We start from the raw sequence: 19,454 nt of genomic DNA on the forward strand, positions 1-19,454 counted from the left end.
CTGATACCCCCAGAGAAGCGTGTGGCTCAGACTAGAGTTCATGTGATTGTGCCTAATAGGAGGCGTTAAAAATGAGACCTTTATTGCAGAAACATTCCCTACATTAATGGGTTTGTGCAACACAGTGGAGGTGAGAATAGGGAGCAGGGTGATTTCTCTGGCTTGTGAAGGAGGCATGTGGTAGGGAGGAGAATTTTGGGAGATGATGCAGAGCTTCATGGAACAACTGCAGTGTACAGGAGTGCTAAGTCACTAAAAAGTGTAATGGCACAACCTCACAACAAGATGAATTTGGGGAACTGGAAAACCATGGTGCTCAATACTACAAGTTCTGATAACTCTCCTTGGCCACAGGTGGTCATATAGTGCCCATGTTTCTTAATCCTGTGGTGTCACCATGTAAGCAAACCAATTTTTGTTTTCTAAATGCAGTTTGAACAGTAGTTTCTTCATAAAATTCAAGACACTCCCAGTCCAGTGAGATTTATTTTGTTTCATTTGATATACACAGGAAGAAACTGCTTCTTTGGTGCTGAGAAGGAATACTGGGAATATTTACATTTGAATAATATTTAACTAGCAATGCTTAATACATTAACAATAAATCTTGGTTAGATTCTAAATTAAGTGGATTTGCATCTGAGTAGGTGAGATGAACAGGAGAGATTTTGTTGAAACATAAACAAGACAGAAATTTGTTCCAAAATAATTTAGCCCAAAGGATATAAACAGTAATGTTCGATAAGTTTCCTCCTCCAGAAACAGTTTCGTGTGCCTTATTGCCTGCATCATTCATATTGTTTCTTAGGAAAAAAAATCTGATAAAGATCTCTATTTTTAAAAAAAAGTGCTTTTTTAAAAAAAAATCTCAATAGTCTATATAGTGTTGCTGGGCAAATTTAGAGGGGTAGTAGTCTAGTGATCTTTTAGCCTTTCAAACAGATACAATGAGTGACTAACCTCTGGTATTTTCAGAGTAATCACAGCATAGCTGGTTGCTTACAGGTGATCAGGAAGGCATTTTATTTTATTTTCCTCCCTTTGTGTAACCCTTAGCACACATCACTGAACATATGTCTAGTTGTATTGGACCAAGGAGACAGAAAAGATTTGAGCAGAGTTTATGTTCTTAAGAAATATCAGATTATGGCCATTCACAGGGGAATTCTGGATAGCTAAATCACGCTGGGCGTTTGTAGTTTTGGCTTCCTACTGACTTGCTGTGAGGTGTCTTCAAGTTGAGCACAGATGCGGAATCAAAGTGTCCAGATGCGAGGCACTTCCCTGTTTTGTTGACTCCAGGGTGATTTGCTATGGATGAAGGAAAGATGGCCTCACTGCCTGTAAATTGAATGGCCAGCCAGGGCTGCCTCTGGTTTGAAATACACAGGTGTACTGAGCTGTCCGAAAGCAGCTCTTCTCCTGTGTCTTCTCAGCAACGGGGGAAGAATTGTCATTTACTGCTTCACACCAGACACATCTGCTTGGGAAGTCCCTCACTGGTTTTCTGTTCTCTTCTTGTGGCGTGGTTTTAACAGTGTGCCCTGGAGATGCGAGACTTCCCCTGGGCAGCTGGAGGCACGCGTCTAGAGAATGCTGGAGCTGCAGGAGGGGAGCACCCAGTGCAAAACCAGAGAGGAGCAAGGAGAAAAAAGGCAAGCAGGCAGCCAGCATTGAGAGAAGCGGGTGGCAGAAAGTGCTTCAACGCTGCCTCTGGCGGCACACTCCCCAGAGGAACTTGACAAGAGCCCATCTGCGTGCGTGTGAGACTGTGAGCTCAGGATTTCTGTCAATGCATTCCAGTAACCCCAAAGTGAGGAACTCCCCGTCAGGCAACACACAGAGGTAAGAAGAGCCTGCAGTGAGCTGCTCTGGACTGGTGCATGATCCTGTCCCTGCTCTGCTGCAGGATTAGCCAAGGACTGGTGCATGTGACTTACTTGTCCTCTCTTGTGCTCCCATTTGACCTGCTGAGTACCAGAGCACTGGCTGCCCAGTGCTGACGAGCCTCCCCATTTGCTAGGTTCAGGAGGAGCTGAAAGCTGTAAAATCATGAGGTGCAGATTCTCCACTCCTCATGGCCTCCTCCCTTCCATCAGGTGGCGGAAGAGGCTGTAGGAGAGTAAACATGCTGTTTCTGTCAGTTTATTTTTACTTCCCCCTCTTCTAATTATCTGTTTCCCTGAGAGATAGTTGGGCAGCAGAAGGTCTCTCTGTCTGTGCTTTCACACAAAATGCTTCTTCCATATTATTGGCCTGAACAGACTGGAGAACTGATCAGCTGTACACTGAGATCCTCTGCATCATTCACCTGCCAGTGCAGCAGATCAACATCTCTCCTCTGCTGATATGGAAGGAGAAAAATATGGAAGTGAAGCGGTGTCGAGGGACTCAGAATGGTCTGATTGACAGCATTCTCAAGTTTGATTATTTACTCCTAGAGGTCATCATTCAGAGACAATGCCTTTGAGTCAGATGAGCAGTGTCCAAAGGAGGAAGTGGGTTGTGTGAGTCCCGCAGTGAGGATGATAGCAAGTGCTGCCTGTTGGAAGTGGTAATGATGATGGGAAAACACAGTGCAGAAGATCTGATAGCAATGGAGTAACTGTAGGGTGAGGAGGAAGGAGTGTCTAATACCTCTGTAAAACCCAGAGGAGCAAAATATTTTTAGGATGCAATTTTCTGAATGGAAAAGGGAAGTTAAGACTGGATCTCCTCTGACAAATCCAAGAAGCTTCATCTGCCCCGTTTTGCAGGAGTGTGCAGGGAGATGGTATCCTTCTCTTTCCTTATTCAGAGGCAGGTTGTAGCTGGTTTAATTGTTTTCACGGTCAGAGGTTTGTGTTTTCCTGGCAGCTCGCCCCAATGTATGATGAATGCAGCAGTAATGCTGGGTTTTCCTTGTGCTCCCTGTAGAACTGGATAGGGAGGTGCAAGGGGCGGGGGGGGGGAGGTGGTCTGCTCTGTTCAGAGCTGCAGCATATAGTTGTGGTCCAGGAGAGTAGTGAGGTAAACTTTATTGTGCCTTGTTTGTTTACTTTGAGCTGGTCTTGGTGTGAGGCTCTTCTCTGTGCACATAGAAACCGTTGTCTTTATTGACAGAAGCCCCAGAGGTAGGTCCTCATGTGACAGCAGTTCCTGGGATCTGGTAGATCTGTAGCTTGCCCTGGTGTCTTCTTGAGCAATGAGATCCCATCTTGGATAATAACCCTTTCAGGGCATGTTCAAAAAAGCACCTGCATGACTCTAAGCTTGCAGGCATTTTTTATTTGTCAGCAATTGTCTTAGCTTGCAAAGGTGGCAGTGGTTGTTTCTGCTTCTCTCTAATCTGTTCCTACAGGGTTGAATGAATCAACGGTGTGATTTGTCACTTTTCCTTTCTTTGCTCTGTCCCCAGTAGCCCCAAATCAAAGCAGGAGGTGATGGTCCGTCCCCCTACAGTGATGTCCCCGTCTGGCAACCCCCAGCTGGATTCCAAATTTTCCAACCAGGGCAAACAAGGGGGCTCCACCAGCCAATCCCAGCCCTCTCCCTGTGACCCCAAAAGTGGAGGTCACCCCCCCAAAGTGCTCCCTGGCCCAGGTGGGAGCATGGGGCTGAAGAATGGGGCTGGAAATGGTGCCAAGGGGAAGGGGAAGAGAGAGAGGAGCATTTCGGCAGACTCCTTTGAACAGAGGGAAGCTGGGACTCCTAATGATGACCCTGAAATCAAAGGTATGTTTGCTAGGATTCGTGTGCAAATGCAGACAATTAGTCTGAGTCCTCTGAGATGGAGAATTGCTATGCAAGTGTTAGCGAAACATTTATTTGTCTGGAGTTCTGTAAGTTGCAACCAACAAAGTCTAAAGGTCTTGAGAGCGGGTGAAGAGGAGAGATTGTCATAGCTGACATCGGTAAATGTCCCGTTCACGCTCAGTTAAAGCACAGACCTGACTCTGGTGGGAAAGTTCCTTTGTAACTCTGAAACTCCCCAGAGGATTTGAAAGTACAAATGCAACCTGTTGGTTTCCTTCTGGCCTTTGGCCTTTCAGGAACTGTTCTGTTGTAACTGGGGTTTTGAACAATATGCAAGCCTGTTTTGTCAACACAGATACATAACGCGTAGCACTCTGACTGGTAACACAAGCCAGAGAGTTAGGATTTCTGTGTTCTCTTCCCAGCTCCAACATTGCCTCTGTGAGGTAGTGTAAAAACAAGACTAGATGTGCAGTTGTCTGTCTTTCTTTTGATGTCCGTTTGCTAGGTCAGCCTGGCTATAAGGTGTCTGAAGAAAAAAAAAGTAAAGCTTTGCACAGAGCCTTCTCCCTGGGCTCAGACATATTTATATTTGTTTATTTTAGTATGTAGTTTTCCTGCTATTCTGTGTGGCCGTTAGAGCATTCAAAGGGATTAGCTCTGGGAACTACCACTTGCCTTGGAAAGGGACAAGATGAGCTTTCTTCCAGTGATTCCTGAAGGGGCAGCATGGCCTTAGAGGGAAGATGCATGGTGTAATAGAATTGCCTTTAGTGCTGCTTGAGGGAGAAGCAGGAAATTTCAGAGGAGGAAGAACCCTGATATGTTTCCAGAAATGGTTTCCAAAGCATTCCCAAGGTAGTGATTCCTCTCTTTTCCTCTTTTTCCCCTTCCAGACTGCAATTCTGCTGATCATGTGAAGTCCCAGGAGTCTCAGCACACACCACACTCCATGACTCCTTCAAGTGCTTCAGCCCCAAGGTCTTCCACACCTTCCCATGGCCTGACTGCCGCTTTGGAGCCAGCAAGTGGGCAGAAGACTCCATCCAAAGTGGTTTACGTCTTTTCTACTGAGATGGCCAACAAGTAAGTAGGTAGATGCTTGAATGTCTTCAGGGAGCAGGGCTTCTATTTGTGCTCCCTTTTTAGGAGATTCTCAAGTGTGTTCTTGTAGCAGAAGGTCGTTACTCGTTTAGGGGATGCTGAAGGGGCTGGAATGGAGAATGTCACTACCTCTTGCCCTCTGAGAAATGATTTTTTTTTTTTTTATTCATCTGAGGTGTGGGTTTGGTTTTTTTTGGCAAATGCTGCTTGATATTGTTTTGCAATCCATGCCGTGAGTAGCAGCCAAGATGGCTTAAACTGAGACATGAACCCTGAATACTGATGAGTTTGTAGATGTAAGCATTTTTCTCTTGCTACTCATCTAGAGTGAAATATGTGTGGTTAAGTCTCTCTCCCTTCTGCGAGCTGAAGGGTAGAAGGGAGGACGGTTAAGAAAAATTGATTTTTAGCTTCAATTGGATATGTGCATCTATCTGTCTGTCTTTGCAGGGCTGCAGAAGCTGTGCTGAAGGGACAGGTGGAAACCATTGTGTCCTTTCATATCCAGAACATCTCAAACAGCAAGGCGGAACGAAACACTGTACCCTTGGTAGGGAATACCTGCATATGGGTGGGAAGGGAAATGGTAAACGTGCTTGTGTGTGCATGATTCAGAGAGATGGGTGATTATTTACACTCTGAAGTAAGTTTTAGGGTGGAAGAGAGAGAGTTATTCTAGCCTTCTGCAAATAAATGTCTTGGATCATCTGAAGAAGAGCTTGAGTCTTGCAATACTTGGGTAGTGTATTTCCAACCCATTGCTCATGCAGAGCTAGCACATAAGCAAGGGGTACCTGCTATAATGTTTTAGAGAAATAGGGTTCTGCATGGCCAAGATGCTGCTCTCTAATCTGCATGAAGGCTACCCTTTCTTGCTAAGTGTGGGCTGGTGGGGTTGAGACAGGGCATTTCGTTTGCACCACCGCTTATGTGACATGGCTGTAAGAAGAGCGAGTGACAGCGTGTGGCTTTCTCTTGCAGAACCCCCAGATCACTGCACTTCGGACTGAACCCAAGCCCCTGCCGCAGCCCCAGCCCCCCGCTGCCCAGGACCAGAACCCTCCCCAGAACGCCAAAATGCAGCCGACTCCACCCGTGTCAGCACCGGTATCAAAATCCACTGGTCCCCCGTGTCCCATAGATCAGGACAGCCCCAGTGTGGAAAGCAAAGTGATGTCTGTGGGCAGCCCTGCCAACTCTACCCCGTTGCAGACGGAAGGATTTGGGCAGAGTTCGACCCCCAATAATCGAGCAGTTAGCCCAGTTTCCCAAGGTAGCAATAGCTCTGCTGCAGACCCCAAAGGTCCTCCCCAGCAGGTGTCTGGTGGGGACCCATCCAGTTTGGGCGAGAATCCAGATGGACTGTCACAGGAGCAGCTGGAGCATCGAGAGCGCTCATTGCAGACCCTGAGAGACATACAGCGCATGCTCTTCCCTGATGAGAAGGAGTTTGCGGGAGGGCAAAGTGGGGGGCCACCCCCAAATGCTGGGGTGTTGGATGGTCCCCAAAAGAAACCCGAAGGGCCGATACAGGCCATGATGGCTCAATCCCAAAGTTTAGGCAAAGGGTCAGGGTCTCGGACAGATGGAGGGGCTCCGTTTGGCCCTCAAGGACACAGGGACATGCCTTTTTCCCCAGATGAAATGGGGCCGCCACCAATGAACTCCCAGTCAGGACCCATAGGCCCAGACCACCTCGACCACATGACTCCTGAGCAGGTGGCCTGGCTCAAGCTGCAGCAGGAGTTTTACGAGGAGAAGAGAAGAAAGCAAGAGCAGGTGGTTGTGCAGCAGTGTTCCCTGCAGGACATGATGGTCCATCAGCACGGGCCTCGCGGGGTAGTCCGAGGTCCTCCCCCTCCCTACCAGATGACCCCTGGGGAGGGCTGGGGACCTGGGGGCCCAGAGCCTTTCCCTGAAGGCATGAACATGTCGCACTCTCTGCCCCCTAGGGGCATGGCCCCTCATCCCAACGTGCCCGGGAGCCAGATGCGCCTGCCTGGTTTTGCAGGAATGATGAACCCTGACATGGAAGGCCCCAGTGTCCCAAATCCCGCCTCCCGGCCTGGGCTTTCGGGAGTTAGTTGGCCAGATGACGTGCCAAAAATCCCAGATGGCCGAAACTTCCCTCCTGGCCAGGGTGTCTTCAGCGGCCCTGGCCGAGGGGAGCGGTTCCCCAATCCGCAGGGCCTGCCCGAAGAGCTCTATCAGCAGCAGCTGGCTGAGAAACAGATGGGCCTCCCTCCTGGCCTGAACATGGAAGGCATCAGGCCTGGCATGGAGATAAACAGAATGATGCCCTCCCAGAGACACATGGAGCCTGGGAACAACCCCATCTTCCCTCGCATGCCCGTGGAAGGGCCGATGAGCCCCTCCAGGGGGGACTTTCCGAAAGGAATACCCCCACAAATGGCCTCTAGCAGGGAGCTGGAGTTTGGGATGGGCCCCGGCAGCATGAAGGGGGACATGGGCCTGAATGTCAGCATGGGCTCCAACCCACCCCTGGTCCCTCAGAAGCTGAGGGAGGCAGGAGTCGGGCCGGAAGAGATGATGAAACTGCGCCCCGGCGTTTCAGAGATGCTCTCATCTCAGCAGAAAATGGTGCCGCTGCCATTTGGGGAGCACCCACAGCAGGAGTATGGCATGGGTCCCAGGCCTTTCCTTCCCATGTCTCAGGGCCCAGGAGTCGGTCTCCGAAATCTCAGAGAACAGATTGGGCCTGACCAAAGGACTAACAACCGGCTCAGCCACATGCCGCCACTACCTCTCAATCCCACCAGTAACCCTAATAGCCTCAACACTGCTCCCCCTGCGCAGCGCAGCCTCGGCCGCAAGCCCTTGGATATCTCTGCAGCCGGTCAGGTGCATTCGCCAGGAATCAACCCCCTGAAGTCCCCCACGATGCGCCAGGTCCAGTCTCCCATGATGGGGTCTCCCTCCGGGAACCTCAAGTCCCCTCAGACGCCCTCCCAGTTGGCAGGAATGCTTGCGGGCCCCACTGCCGCAGCTGCTGCTGCCTCTATTAAGTCCCCCCCTGTTTTGGGGTCTGCTGCTGCTTCTCCTGTCCACCTCAAGTCTCCGTCTCTCCCTGCACCTTCTCCTGGATGGACTTCATCTCCAAAGCCTCCTTTGCAGAGCCCTGGGATTCCCCCGAACCACAAGGCATCTCTCACCATGTCTTCTCCAGCCATGCTGGGGAACGTGGAGTCGGGTGAGTGCTGAGTCTGCTAGCCAGATTTGGCTCTTTGGTTCACCTCGGGTTGCCCTAAGGTGTGCAGCAAGGGGAGTGAGGGGGTTGCTTGTGGGGTGGCAGAAGCTACAAGGCAATTTGCCTGATTGAAAGCGTCTGTGCTGAAGGTCTGGTGGGTGGCTACGTGAGTGGAGTGCAAGCACATTTCTTCCTACCGTTGTATTTGTGGGTTTGCACCATGCCTCCCGTGTGTCAGGGGGAGGGCTGGTCACTTGGAGGATATGAAAGTGAGAGGGTGGGATCAAGGGGTGGGAAAAGATGCAGAGTATTAAGGGGAGAGATCTCCTTGGAGGGGTTTTTGCCTTTTCTGCCATGGCTCCTGGTGATTGTAGCTTTGTGGAGATCATCTGGCTGATGTTACAAAAATGATGAAGATAAAAGGTGCCTACAGAGACATGCTGAGCATAGTTAGCCAGTCGTGCATCTAGGTACGGTTAGTGCTTTCTAGGTTTACCGCCACAGGCAGGGAGCTGTGCTAACATTTGTTCAGGCTTCAACCATTTTGGAGAGAGCTAAACACCGCTGGGTAGTGTGTTGGAGCCGTGCCATGCCCAGCACCTTGGGGCGCAGGTGCTGGCACTACCCTGTCTGCTCCTGAACAGCTCTGGGCCTCTGCCCCCTCCCTGCTTTCAAACCATCCCAGAGCTCAGCGGTCCGGGCTCCCTGCCTGGAGCGGAGCCGTTGGCCCACGTTGCCCTCTAGTGCCGTTGCCGGTAACGGCGCCGGTGGCCGGGGAGTGCCTGCCACGTCTAGGAGGGTGACCCTGTAACCCCTCGCAGCTGTGCTCGGGAAGGGGGAGCCTGGATGTTTGTGTCCTTCGAGGCTGCTGAGGCCCTGCCAGACCTGAGCCCCAGCGCCTACAAGTCAGAACCAAGTGCTTTATGCTGTGCCTAACATTGTCCTTAACGAATGCTTTTACATGTAGCTCTTCTAAAGCACAAATATTTTGGCGTTGCTGGATTTTTGTATTCTCTGCTCTCCTTTCTCTGGAGAGGGGGGGCTGAGGAATGTGCAGTGAATTTTCAGTGATAGTAGAACTTCAGTTTAGCATCTTTCCTTCACATGTGGTCTGGGCGTCATGAAATTCACTAGTGAACAACAAAAGACACTGGAAGTGCAGTTAAGTTATTTCTAGTTTTGGGAGAGCAAAGGGTGTTATTAAGCTAACAGGTGCAGAGAAGGCTTCTTTAACTGGAATGAGCAGTAAATGCATGTTTATAAAACCTGAAATGAAACAAACAGGGATCAGCTGCTGCTGATCCAGCTTGTCATAAATGTGCTTGCATGTCTCTGCATAATACCTGTTACAGCTTCCATTGTGCTGCCTATGTTTGCCTCCTAAAGAAAAAGGGAAGAGAGTTGCAATTGATATTGGCGGGTGCAGGACTATAGATTTTGACTTTCATGGCCAGACCTGGTACAGGTCTGTGTTCAGTGTATGGAAGCTGAACAGTAGGTTTTTCAGACTTACCTGATAGTTCTTCATGTGGATTTGTAGAGGCTCAAGGTAGTTCCAGTAGAAGTGCAGAATCCAGGATAATGCATGCTAACCATCTTGAACCAACAGACTTATTTTTCTGGTTACCTTTCACAGGCATTGACTGCATTAGTCAGGTGGTCTCTTGCACAAAAAAGGATTTCTGGTTTTTGAGATTTCTTGGAGAAGAGGGTGGGAATTAAGGAAAAAAATTAAAAGTATTTTTCTTTCTCTTGTTTTCTTTTTTACCTAAGGTGGTCCACCTCCTTCCACAGTCAGCCAGTCTGCTCCTGTGACTCTCCCTGGAAATCTTCCCTCTAGCAGTCCTTACACAATGCCTCCAGAGCCGACCCTCTCCCAGAATCCCCTCTCCATTATGATGTCCAGGATGTCCAAATTTGCCATGCCCAGCTCTACACCGCTCTATCATGATGCCATCAAAACTGTGGCCAGCTCGGATGATGACTCCCCTCCAGCACGCTCCCCAAACTTGCCACCTATGAACAGCGTACCAGGTAAGAAACTCAAAGGAACGTAAGCCCAAGCTATCAGGCAATATGGTTTTTATAGAAGCTTCATCAAATGAAGATGGTGAGAGGGAAAACCTTGAAGAATATGTAGCCATGGGTTGTTTTTGAGGAAGGCAGTTGCAATTCTCTGAAGTGAGGAGACAGAAATTCTCCTTGCAACTATTTTTTTCTGTCTGGAAAGTGTCTGTTCTTCAGAAAGTGTTTAATTGGGAAAACCCTTATGTTCCAGTCAGATACACTGGAATTAGTCGTGTGAGTGAAGGCTGCTCATGGGAATAAGGGTCAGATCTACAACGTGTTATCCAGAGAAAACCATTCTTCCCCTGTCTTAAGGTGGTGTCATAGAAGCTTCACACGTTTTTTTTGGACACTGAATCATCTGGTCTTCTCCTGGGTCTTGTGGATTGCCTTTGTTACAGAAGAGAATGTTAAGAGTGTTTTCTCAAAACATACATCTTTTCGTGTAGGAAATGTGTAATGGCTAATGGCAGGTGGCCTCTGCCAGAACTGAGGGAAACTGTCCTGGTCCCTACCTGAGAGTTAAAGGAAAAGTAAATTAAAACATTTTCCTTTGGGACTGTCTTGTGGGTGAGCATGTTTATATGAGAAATCCAATCCCTACTGATAGCATAATGTTCGTGGGTACGTATTTAGTACGAAAGTAGGCTGTAGCTCCTCCACCCAATTGAATTAACATAGTTGAAAGAGAGGGTGAGTGGATGTTTCATGAGTGGCAACCGGTAATGAATTCCTGATGAGTTTACCTGTAGATTTGCTGTCTTCTTCACACAGTAATGATCGGAGTGGCTGAATATACCTGGGGAAGTTGGCTAATTGAGTAAGTTCATGATAAATGGCTTATTAACCTCATTGATGGCCGCCTCCTACTCTTACGAGGGTTACCTGATTTATCACTTGAGTTTTGAAAGGAGATTCAGTCACTTCCCAGTGGACAAGCGTCCATCTGCTGATAATCTGTCACAGACATGTTTGTTACTGCCTGTGTTATCTAGACTGCCAGGAAAGTAGTAAAGGTGTGGATTGGATTGAGATCCTGCTTACAGAGCAGCCTTTAGTCACTCTTTGATAGGGCAGGGACGAGTTTAGGGAGTCAGTGGTGCAGGTGGCATCAATTTTCTGGTTAAAATAACATTTTCCAGGGCCACTACTGATGTTTTTTTACTAGCACTGATTTTTTTTTTGTGTGTGTGTGAACTTGGTAGCCTTGCAGAAAGCTCTCTGATAGCTTTATTGATTACTATTGGCTGTTATCTAAATGTGATTCCTTATTTCTTCCCTAGGAATGGGCATTAATTCTCAGAATCCTCGAATTTCAGGTCCAAACCCAGTGGGTCCAATGCCAACCCTTAGCCCAATGGGAATGACCCAGCCTCTTTCCCATAACAACCAGATGCCCTCTCCAAATGCTATGGGACCCAATATACCTCCTCATGGGGTCCCTGTGGGACCCGGCCTGATGTCACACAACCCGATGATGGGGCACAGTTCCCAGGAGTCTCCAATGGTACCTCAAGGACGCCTGGGCTTCCCACAGGGGTTCCCTCCCGTACAGTCCCCTCCACAGCAGGTGCCATTTCCACACAACGGGCCCAGCGGTGGACAAGGCAACTTCCCAGCGGGAATGGGCTTCCACGGAGAAGGACCCCTGGGGCGTCCTACCAACCTGCCCCAAAGTTCGACAGATCCAGCACTTTGCAAGACTGGAGGCCCTGGCGGTCCAGACTCCTTCACTGTTCTTGGAAACAATATGCCTTCAGTTTTCACTGATCCAGAGCTGCAGGAGGTGATCCGCCCTGGAGCCACGGGAATACCCGAGTTTGACCTGTCCAGGATTATCCCGTCGGAGAAGCCCAGCCAGACACTACAGTATTTCCCTCGTGGGGAGGTGCCAGGCCGCAAGCAGCCACAGGGTCCTGGGCCTGGGTTCTCCCACATGCAGGGGATGATAGGAGAGCAGACCCCGAGGATGGGACTAACATTGCCTGGCATGGGGGGCCCTGGGCCGGTGGGAACTCCGGATATCCCTCTTGGGACGGCTCCGTCCATGCCAGGTCATAACCCGATGAGACCGCCTGCCTTCCTGCAGCAAGGCATGATGGGGCCGCACCACCGCATGATGTCACCAGCACAAACGGCGATGCCTGGCCAGCCCGCGCTCATGAGTAACCCCGTGGCCGCCGTGGGCATGATCCCAGGCAAGGACCGAGCCCCTGCAGGGCTGTACAGCCACCCGGGCCCTGTAGGGTCACCTGGTATGATGATGTCAATGCAGGGCATGATGGGACCCCAACAAAACATCATGATTCCCCCCCAGATGAGGCCCCGAGGTATGGCTGCTGACGTTGGCATGGGAGGATTTAGCCAAGGCCCTGGAAACCCAGGGAACATGATGTTTTAAGCTGCTACCATAAGACTGGATGTTCTGATCCTTGTCAAGATGAGATTCCAAGTCCTGAGGGCTTTTTTGGGAGCTTCAGGAGTACAGTTTGGCCATGCAATAGGTGAAAAGAGACCAGAGGATGCTTTGGGAAATCTCGAATGTATGGAATTACCTGAAAAAAAAAAATTATTCATTTTAACAGGTTGTTTTTTTTTTAAGATTTATTTTTTAAAAATTATTTTTGTGGACTTGGGTATCCCGTGACGGCACCTGCTTTGAGAATCTGTAGCTGTATTTTGAGAATTGCCATTTGTCACAAGTTGCACCATTCTCTGTATGTTTACGTCCTTCGGACTGGCTTCTCCCAGGACTCTTGGTTATTTTTGGGGTTTTTTGTGTACTGTACTATATTGTAAAAGGGATTTTAGCAGAGACTTTAGTCTTTGGGGTGAGAGGAGAATGGGATTCTAGGCTGTTTACTTTAGGTGGAGAATCCATCTTCAGAACTTCGGACTATTTTCCTTCAACTCCAATGTATAGAAAAACCAAACTACGACCTCAGAGCAGAGTATTAATGAAAAGCACAAAAAGGAACTTAAGTTCAGTGAGGGGAATCTTTTAAAAGAAATAAATAGTAAGTTAAGGACATATTTTTCAAATTATGGCGTGCTGTCCAGCACCTTCTGTCTCTCCCTCCCACTCTTTATTAAATAGGCTTCTCTCTCTCTCCGTCCCCCTTCTGTCTACTCCTATGGCAGCTGCAATACATTGTGTTATTTTGGGGAGTAAATCTAGGAGAGCCTCTCCTCACGTGGGGACTCTTCCCACTTTTAGGAAGGGGCTGGACTTAGACACTGTTACATCCTACAGTAGTCTCTCTCACTGTTTCCTATTCTCCTTTTCTTAGAAACCCCAAGTGATTTTATTAATGTGGGAGTGGAACAGACACTAAAAGTTATCCAGGATTTTTTTTGTGGTTATTTTTTTTCCTCCCCAGCGTAAAACGTTCTGTGTAACCTCCATTAAATTTGGTACAAAACCACTCGCCAGGGCTGTGGTGTCAGAAAAATAAAATATATTGTTTCTTACAAAACTGAACTGTCTTCTTTATCCGGTCCAGTTGTTTCTGTGTACATCAGACAGCTGGCCAGATGACTGTTTGTTCTTTCTTATGATCACAGCCAGTCTAGAGGCCAGGTGGGGTAAGCTTTGGCAGCTCCTAAAAGTCCAGTCTGTGTTCAGCTGCGTGTTACTTGCAAGGCACTTCTGTTCACTTAATCCTGAACTAACTTGTTTTTCCTCTGAGTGAGGTCTTATTTCAGAATGCCTTAGGGACGATAGTTACAGTCTTTCTTCCTCAATTTGTTGGGGGTCAAGGAATAGATGAAACTTGTTGTCTCCATCACTTCCTCCTGGTGTGTGTTTGCAGCACTACAAGGTACGTGGTTTTGAGCTTTCCCTAAGCAGCGGCATCTGATTGCTGAGCACTGGAGTCCAACGCTGTGCGGGGCACTGGGGTTGTGTGTCCCCCTGGGGCCTTTGGATTGGGTAGGGTCTCTGACTGCCAGCACTCAGAGGCCAAGATAGTGGGGAACCGATTAACTTAAATAACAAAGGTGAGAGAGAAATCATCAGTGAGTAGGTTTTTATCAAGGCAACCCTGCTGGGTAAATTGTTGCTTTGCTGCAGTTCTCATCGATCGCTTCCTAATCCCCTGTCTTTCCAAACTTGCCTTTTGAGAGATTTTCAGCAAGAAGGTTTTATGGTTTTGTCTATGAGAAGTGAAAGACTGGATGCGAAAAATATGGATCCTTCCAGGAGTGCTGCTCCAGAAGACCAGGATGAGCCAGATGTGGATCTGTAGGGCAGGCTGTGGACTCCGTGGCTGGCTGCTCTCTAGTCCCCCAGCACTGTATAGGGAATGTGTAAACTGTTCTTCCGTCCACTTACTGATACTTGAAATTGTTTCAATGAGTAGTTTCCTCAGAGGGCTATTAGTGTGAAACTTTTATGTGGAGAATGAATATCTCCAATATGCTTGTGTGTGACAGTTTTTCAGAGTTAACTGTTCTTTAACAAGTGGAAAAAGAATTGCTGTCGGTAGCTGGCTTACCAAAGTTTTACTGCTAGTGTTACAACATGAGTGAAGCCATGCACCATTGGAGGCATGAAAGCCTCAGAGCCTTCTGTTGCCTGCTTCCAAATTCACCTTTGTTCTGTCATGCAGATTTACAATGATTTTGGGTGAGAATTACTCTTTTGACAAAGTGTAGGATGTATGTTGTGGTGCTTCCCTCTTAACAAGACAAGCAGCCTGCCTGAAGCATGGGCTTGTCAAGATTTTAGAAAAAGCTGACAATGACACAGTAAGTGTTATTTCTGCTGAGCGGAGTTACCTCTTCTTTAAATGGTTGCCTTGCACAGGAATTGTCACAGTACAACCTTTTAAGTGTTGCCATTTCTGCCATGCCTCTTGACTGTTTTTACCATGTTCAACAAAGCAAACTTCTTGATCGACACAGAAATAACCTGGAGGGTTTGGGGTTTTTTTAATGGTCTTTCTCAGTGCCTCCCATGCCTGTTGAGGTATTCTGAATAGTGAAGGATTTGAGGTGACTGCGACTTATTCTAGAAAAATTAGCATAGGGGATTCATTATTTCAAAGCCGCTTGATAGTGAAAGGATACATTTTAAAGATGCTGGATAATTAAAGTTTCTTCTTGTTGATCTACCTTAAGATGCTAGCATTTGGTATCTTAACAAGATTTTTCCCTACAAAAAATGCAGATGATGTGGATTTTCCTGAGACCACGTAGGTACACTTAACCTCAGTGGCCTTGCCTGTTTTGCACCAGCTGATGGATGAGGGATGCTAATGCCTTAACTGGCTCTGGCTGGAAAAATGACTCAGTAGATGTAGACTGAACTTCTTTTTCTCTGATGCTACTTCTCCCCTTTTTGCTTTGCAAATGAAAAAGCTTTCTAGCTGCCAGCTTTGCAAATTCACCTTGGGATCTGTAAGTCAGGCTCTGTTCTCTCCTGCTTATTTATAATCAATAGTAACTGTGACTCAGCTCTGGTAGTCATGGTGCAGTTGAAGACAGAAAGTGAGGTTGCCATTTTTAGTTTTCTTCCCCTCCCCCTCTTCTTTATTTTTTTTTTTTTAAAACTTTCAAATCATCCTCCTCCACCTTTGTTTGAAAGAATGAAATAGACTTTATTCATACATGCTTGGCTGCTCTTCCTCTCTAGTAACATGGGAGGAAACAGTCTGCTGTTCAAATTATCTCATCCCAGATGGCTGCGCAGCCGGAGTGCGGAGAGACTTAAAAGGTAAACCCAGCAGATGGTGAACTTCTGAAACGCAAAGTAATGCGCCTGCTAAATCAAAAGTTTAAGATATTTGAAATCTGTTTATTTTAAAGCAGTAGACTTTTGCAAACAGGTCATCTGTGAAGTACACTGGCAGTTTTAAGCACCATCCAAATAAACTCAAGCTTTGTACCTGTAGCATGGGCTAGCTTATCTGCCAAAGAACATGAGAAGCAAGTAGCCAGCATTACGAGTTTAGTCCTGACCTCCTAGTGGTATCTAATGGGTAATGTTTCAGAAGACAGATCAGTATGTGGAGATCTCATCTGCATCAGTTTTGGTTGGAATCTGAATGCTGGTGGTGCTTCTGGTACATGTATCCTGACTTGGAGTAGATGTGGGTGCCCAGCTCTTCCTGAGGGTGTGAATCCAAAACATGCTCTTTAACTGTTGGAACGCAGCATTTGTTGTGCTATAGTGTTGGAGCTATGACAAATGTGGTATACATGGGGCTTAATTTCGAGGTGCTTGGTATGCTGACTGTCTACTATCTTGGTATGCTGACTGCTATGCTGGTTATCATTCTAGTGGCAGAAAAGGCTACATTTAATTTGTGGTGCTCTTCTGCACTCGCGATGGTGAATGCTTTCCTCATGGAGTCTTGGCAGGCTGTTGGCTGAAACCTGTTCCCTATTTTGATGTTTCTTGAGGAGAAATGATCCATGTTTGATATAGGCCTTATTTAGTAGAACACACCTCGCTGTATTGATTGGTTGTAACTCTCAACCTAAAAAAGGTAAGTTGTCTTGCATATGTGCTGTGTCATCTTTCCTGTGCGATGACCTCTGGCTGAAAGACTTTACAGTTTTTAGCCAGTCCACGTAGTTTACAGTCTTTTCTGTTAATGCTATTTGTTGTGGTAGATGTGTAACACTTAGCTTTATCATGCTCTTTCTGTTTAAGGTTAAAGTGCATTATCAGGAGTGTTCTTCAGGCTTTAAAAAGACCCAAAAGACCCTGCTAGCTTTATTATGTTGAGTTTATTGACACAAAAAATCCTCTTGTTTTCATTTTGACTTTCAACCAGCAAACCTTTTGTGCTGAGAGATGTAGGTCCTCATGATGCATTATGCACTCAGGTTTTAAGCTTACAATTGTTTTTGTTTGAGCCAGAGCATGAGGCAGGAAAGAATAGCGATGGTATTTTGTATAGAATTCTGGAAACTTTAAAAGAGGATGTTTTACACGTTTTATGAACCCCTAAATTTAAGCTGACCTCTTTCCTGTCAATTACCTACTATACTAACATCGTCTTGAATGAAGCATACTGTATGAGAATAGGTTTGCGATGCAAAATGAAGTCTTTTAGGTTTAAGTTGACCAGCCTGTGTTAACTGCATTGGACTAAAATAGCGAGAGAGGTAGACTAACTTGGGTTAGGAGCTCCAGCTCAAGTTTGAAGGAACCTGAGGTTGAGTATGCTAGCTGCTCGTGTCATCAGTTCTCATATTAACAGCCCAGGGGAAGAAAGTTTTGGATTTCTTTTTCAGTCCCCTGGCTTTTGTCTTTCACAGTTCTTGCAAAGAATTGGCCTATTCATGTAAATGCACTGCTTCCTTGGGAAACTGTTGATTTCTGGAAATTTTTATTCCATGTTCTCAGAAATGCCTCAGCTCCTCCTTGCTGTGTTTGCAGTTCAGCACTTCCTACTTACCTCTGTCCTTTGGTCTTAAAACTCTTCCACTAGTCCTTTTCGGAAACCATTATTTATGCTAGTTGTAGTCAGAAATTTATAACTCTGTCATTCTGTGGGCCACAACTACCATGGAGTTGCTCAGTGGGATGAGGCCAATGCATGGCCCAACCACTTCCACACCAGGAGGAAGGGTAAGGCTGGAGCATGGCGCACAGGGCACCGCAGAAAACCTGTAAGAGACGATGAAGTGACCTGTTCCCAGCAGAGGTTTCTTCCTAGCAACTGCCAAGAAGCTGGCCTGTGTTTCTGAGTTCTGCTGTTACTAAAATGCATGTTACCCTACCTAGAGCGATATGATTATTTTAATGGTGTGAATGCAGTGCCCCTTAACAATCTTGCATGCACTAGGGCAGCTCACGCTGCCGAGTTCTGTGGGTCTTGACTGTGTTGCAGTTTTTAACCTGGTTACTGGTCAGTTTTGCTGGGAAGTGGTCCTAGCTCTTCTTTAGGAGTAAGTATGCAAATTCCCCCTTTGTCTAATGGTATGGCCAAAGCTGCTGATGCTGTTCCCTGATACCCTTTTCCCAAGCAGTCCATGTCTCACAAATAACTTGCAATCATATGCCTCATGTTTCCATCACCATTCTCCAAATACTTTATATCGTGCGTAAGAGAGCTTGATTAGAGCAGAACAAACTGTTCTTAAGCAAGAGTCGGCCATTGATTTTTTTATATAATGGCATTATGTTTTTAGGCTGTATAAAAACTTGGTGGAAAATAACAATGTTTTGTTTGCTTTTTTGACAGCTTCTAATAGCAGTTCAGTGAGACCTCCAGCAATGTATTTAGTATTCAAATTATTCTGTTCACTGTGCATGGTGTCAACATGTAATTGTGGTGGGGGCAGGCTAATGAAAGAGTAGAGGTAAATCCAGCCCACGCTTCTCAGGGAGAAGGTACTGTAGTGCCTCCAGTTACATATTTGTCAGTGACTTACATTAACATCACTGCAGTCTGTTTGCTAAGTGAGAGGGGGTAATGCAGACCCAAAACTGCAGGGCCATTTTAGTAAGTGGACCCCCTATTTTAGCCTTTATATATCCCAAAGAAAGTAGGTCAGGATCCAAGTTCTATTTACTGATTGAAAAATGGGGATTTTAGCAACACAGTGATCCTTAGTACTGTCTTATGGGAAAAAGTGTCATCGTTTCAGCTAGAAGTACTTCTGTTGGCTGTGCTAGTGTATTCCGGTTTCAGCAAGTGCAAAATAGACGCAGTGCTGCCCAGAGCTGAAGTCAATAGCAGCTCCCCGGACTTCCTGGTTTAAAGCACATGAGATGGAGTTCACCAAGAGCGCGTGTTCTTGTACTTGGCCCACTGTGGTTGTTTTGCATGTTCACAGCAGAATTTCCGTAATTACAAGAGTGCAGGGAAGAGGTTTGGAGGCTTTCTGTCCCTTTGGGGAGGTTTTGTGTGCACAGAAATGCCCTCAAGAAGATGGGGCAGCTCAATGCTGTGCCATTTGTGAGGCTCATCTGTCTGCAGAGCAACCTTCCAACGTGACAAAAGAAAGGGAAAGGCACAGCGGCTTCTGCAGTTCACCATCCATAAAAGCAATCGTTATGTCAAAGCTCTCAGGTCTGGTAGCACAGATCATCCCACAGTCCCAGCATATGAGGAACAGGTATGTTTTTCCTCATATTCCTGAAGCACCAGGGCAATTTAAAGAGGTCTGTTCTCTCCCTTGCTGTTTCCAGCCTCCCCGTGCTTTTGTGTGGCTATCTCAGAAGTGAACTTGAGCCATTCTGTTAACAGCAAGATGAAAGAAGCCAGGTAACAGTGAAAAGTGACACTGTGCCACCCTGTGTCTGGTAGGAAAAAGTCCCCTCATCTAAAATACCTTTAGAATAGGGAAGACTAGCAGGAATATAAAGAAAAATACTCAAAGA

The 19,454-nt window shown here is 47.0% G+C and overlaps 2 protein-coding genes across 4 annotated transcripts in view; both read left to right on the forward strand.

Moving 5' to 3' along the window:
* LOC141958149 (uncharacterized) overlaps positions 1-1,742 on the forward strand; it is a 48,277-nt gene extending 46,535 nt beyond the window's left edge. For all 3 annotated transcript variants that reach the window (XM_074900808.1, XM_074900817.1, XM_074900828.1), the window contains exon 3: positions 1,539-1,742. In XM_074900808.1, the coding sequence (XP_074756909.1) occupies positions 1,551-1,742 (192 nt within the window). In that variant the 5' untranslated portion in view covers positions 1,539-1,550. The remainder of the gene's footprint in view (positions 1-1,538) is intronic.
* BCL9 (BCL9 transcription coactivator) lies at positions 1,737-13,576 on the forward strand. Its single transcript, XM_074900795.1, has 7 exons — positions 1,737-1,845; positions 3,398-3,714; positions 4,632-4,821; positions 5,290-5,389; positions 5,821-8,050; positions 9,821-10,081; positions 11,398-13,576. Exons 1-7 carry the CDS (start codon positions 1,793-1,795, stop codon positions 12,513-12,515), a joined length of 4,269 nt encoding a protein of 1,422 aa, XP_074756896.1. The 5' UTR covers positions 1,737-1,792; the 3' UTR covers positions 12,516-13,576.
* Positions 13,577-19,454: the final 5,878 nt, after the last annotated feature.

The sequence above is a fragment of the Athene noctua genome, chromosome 1 (genome assembly GCF_965140245.1).
Source record: "Athene noctua chromosome 1, bAthNoc1.hap1.1, whole genome shotgun sequence".
Lineage (NCBI taxonomy): Eukaryota > Metazoa > Chordata > Aves > Strigiformes > Strigidae > Athene > Athene noctua.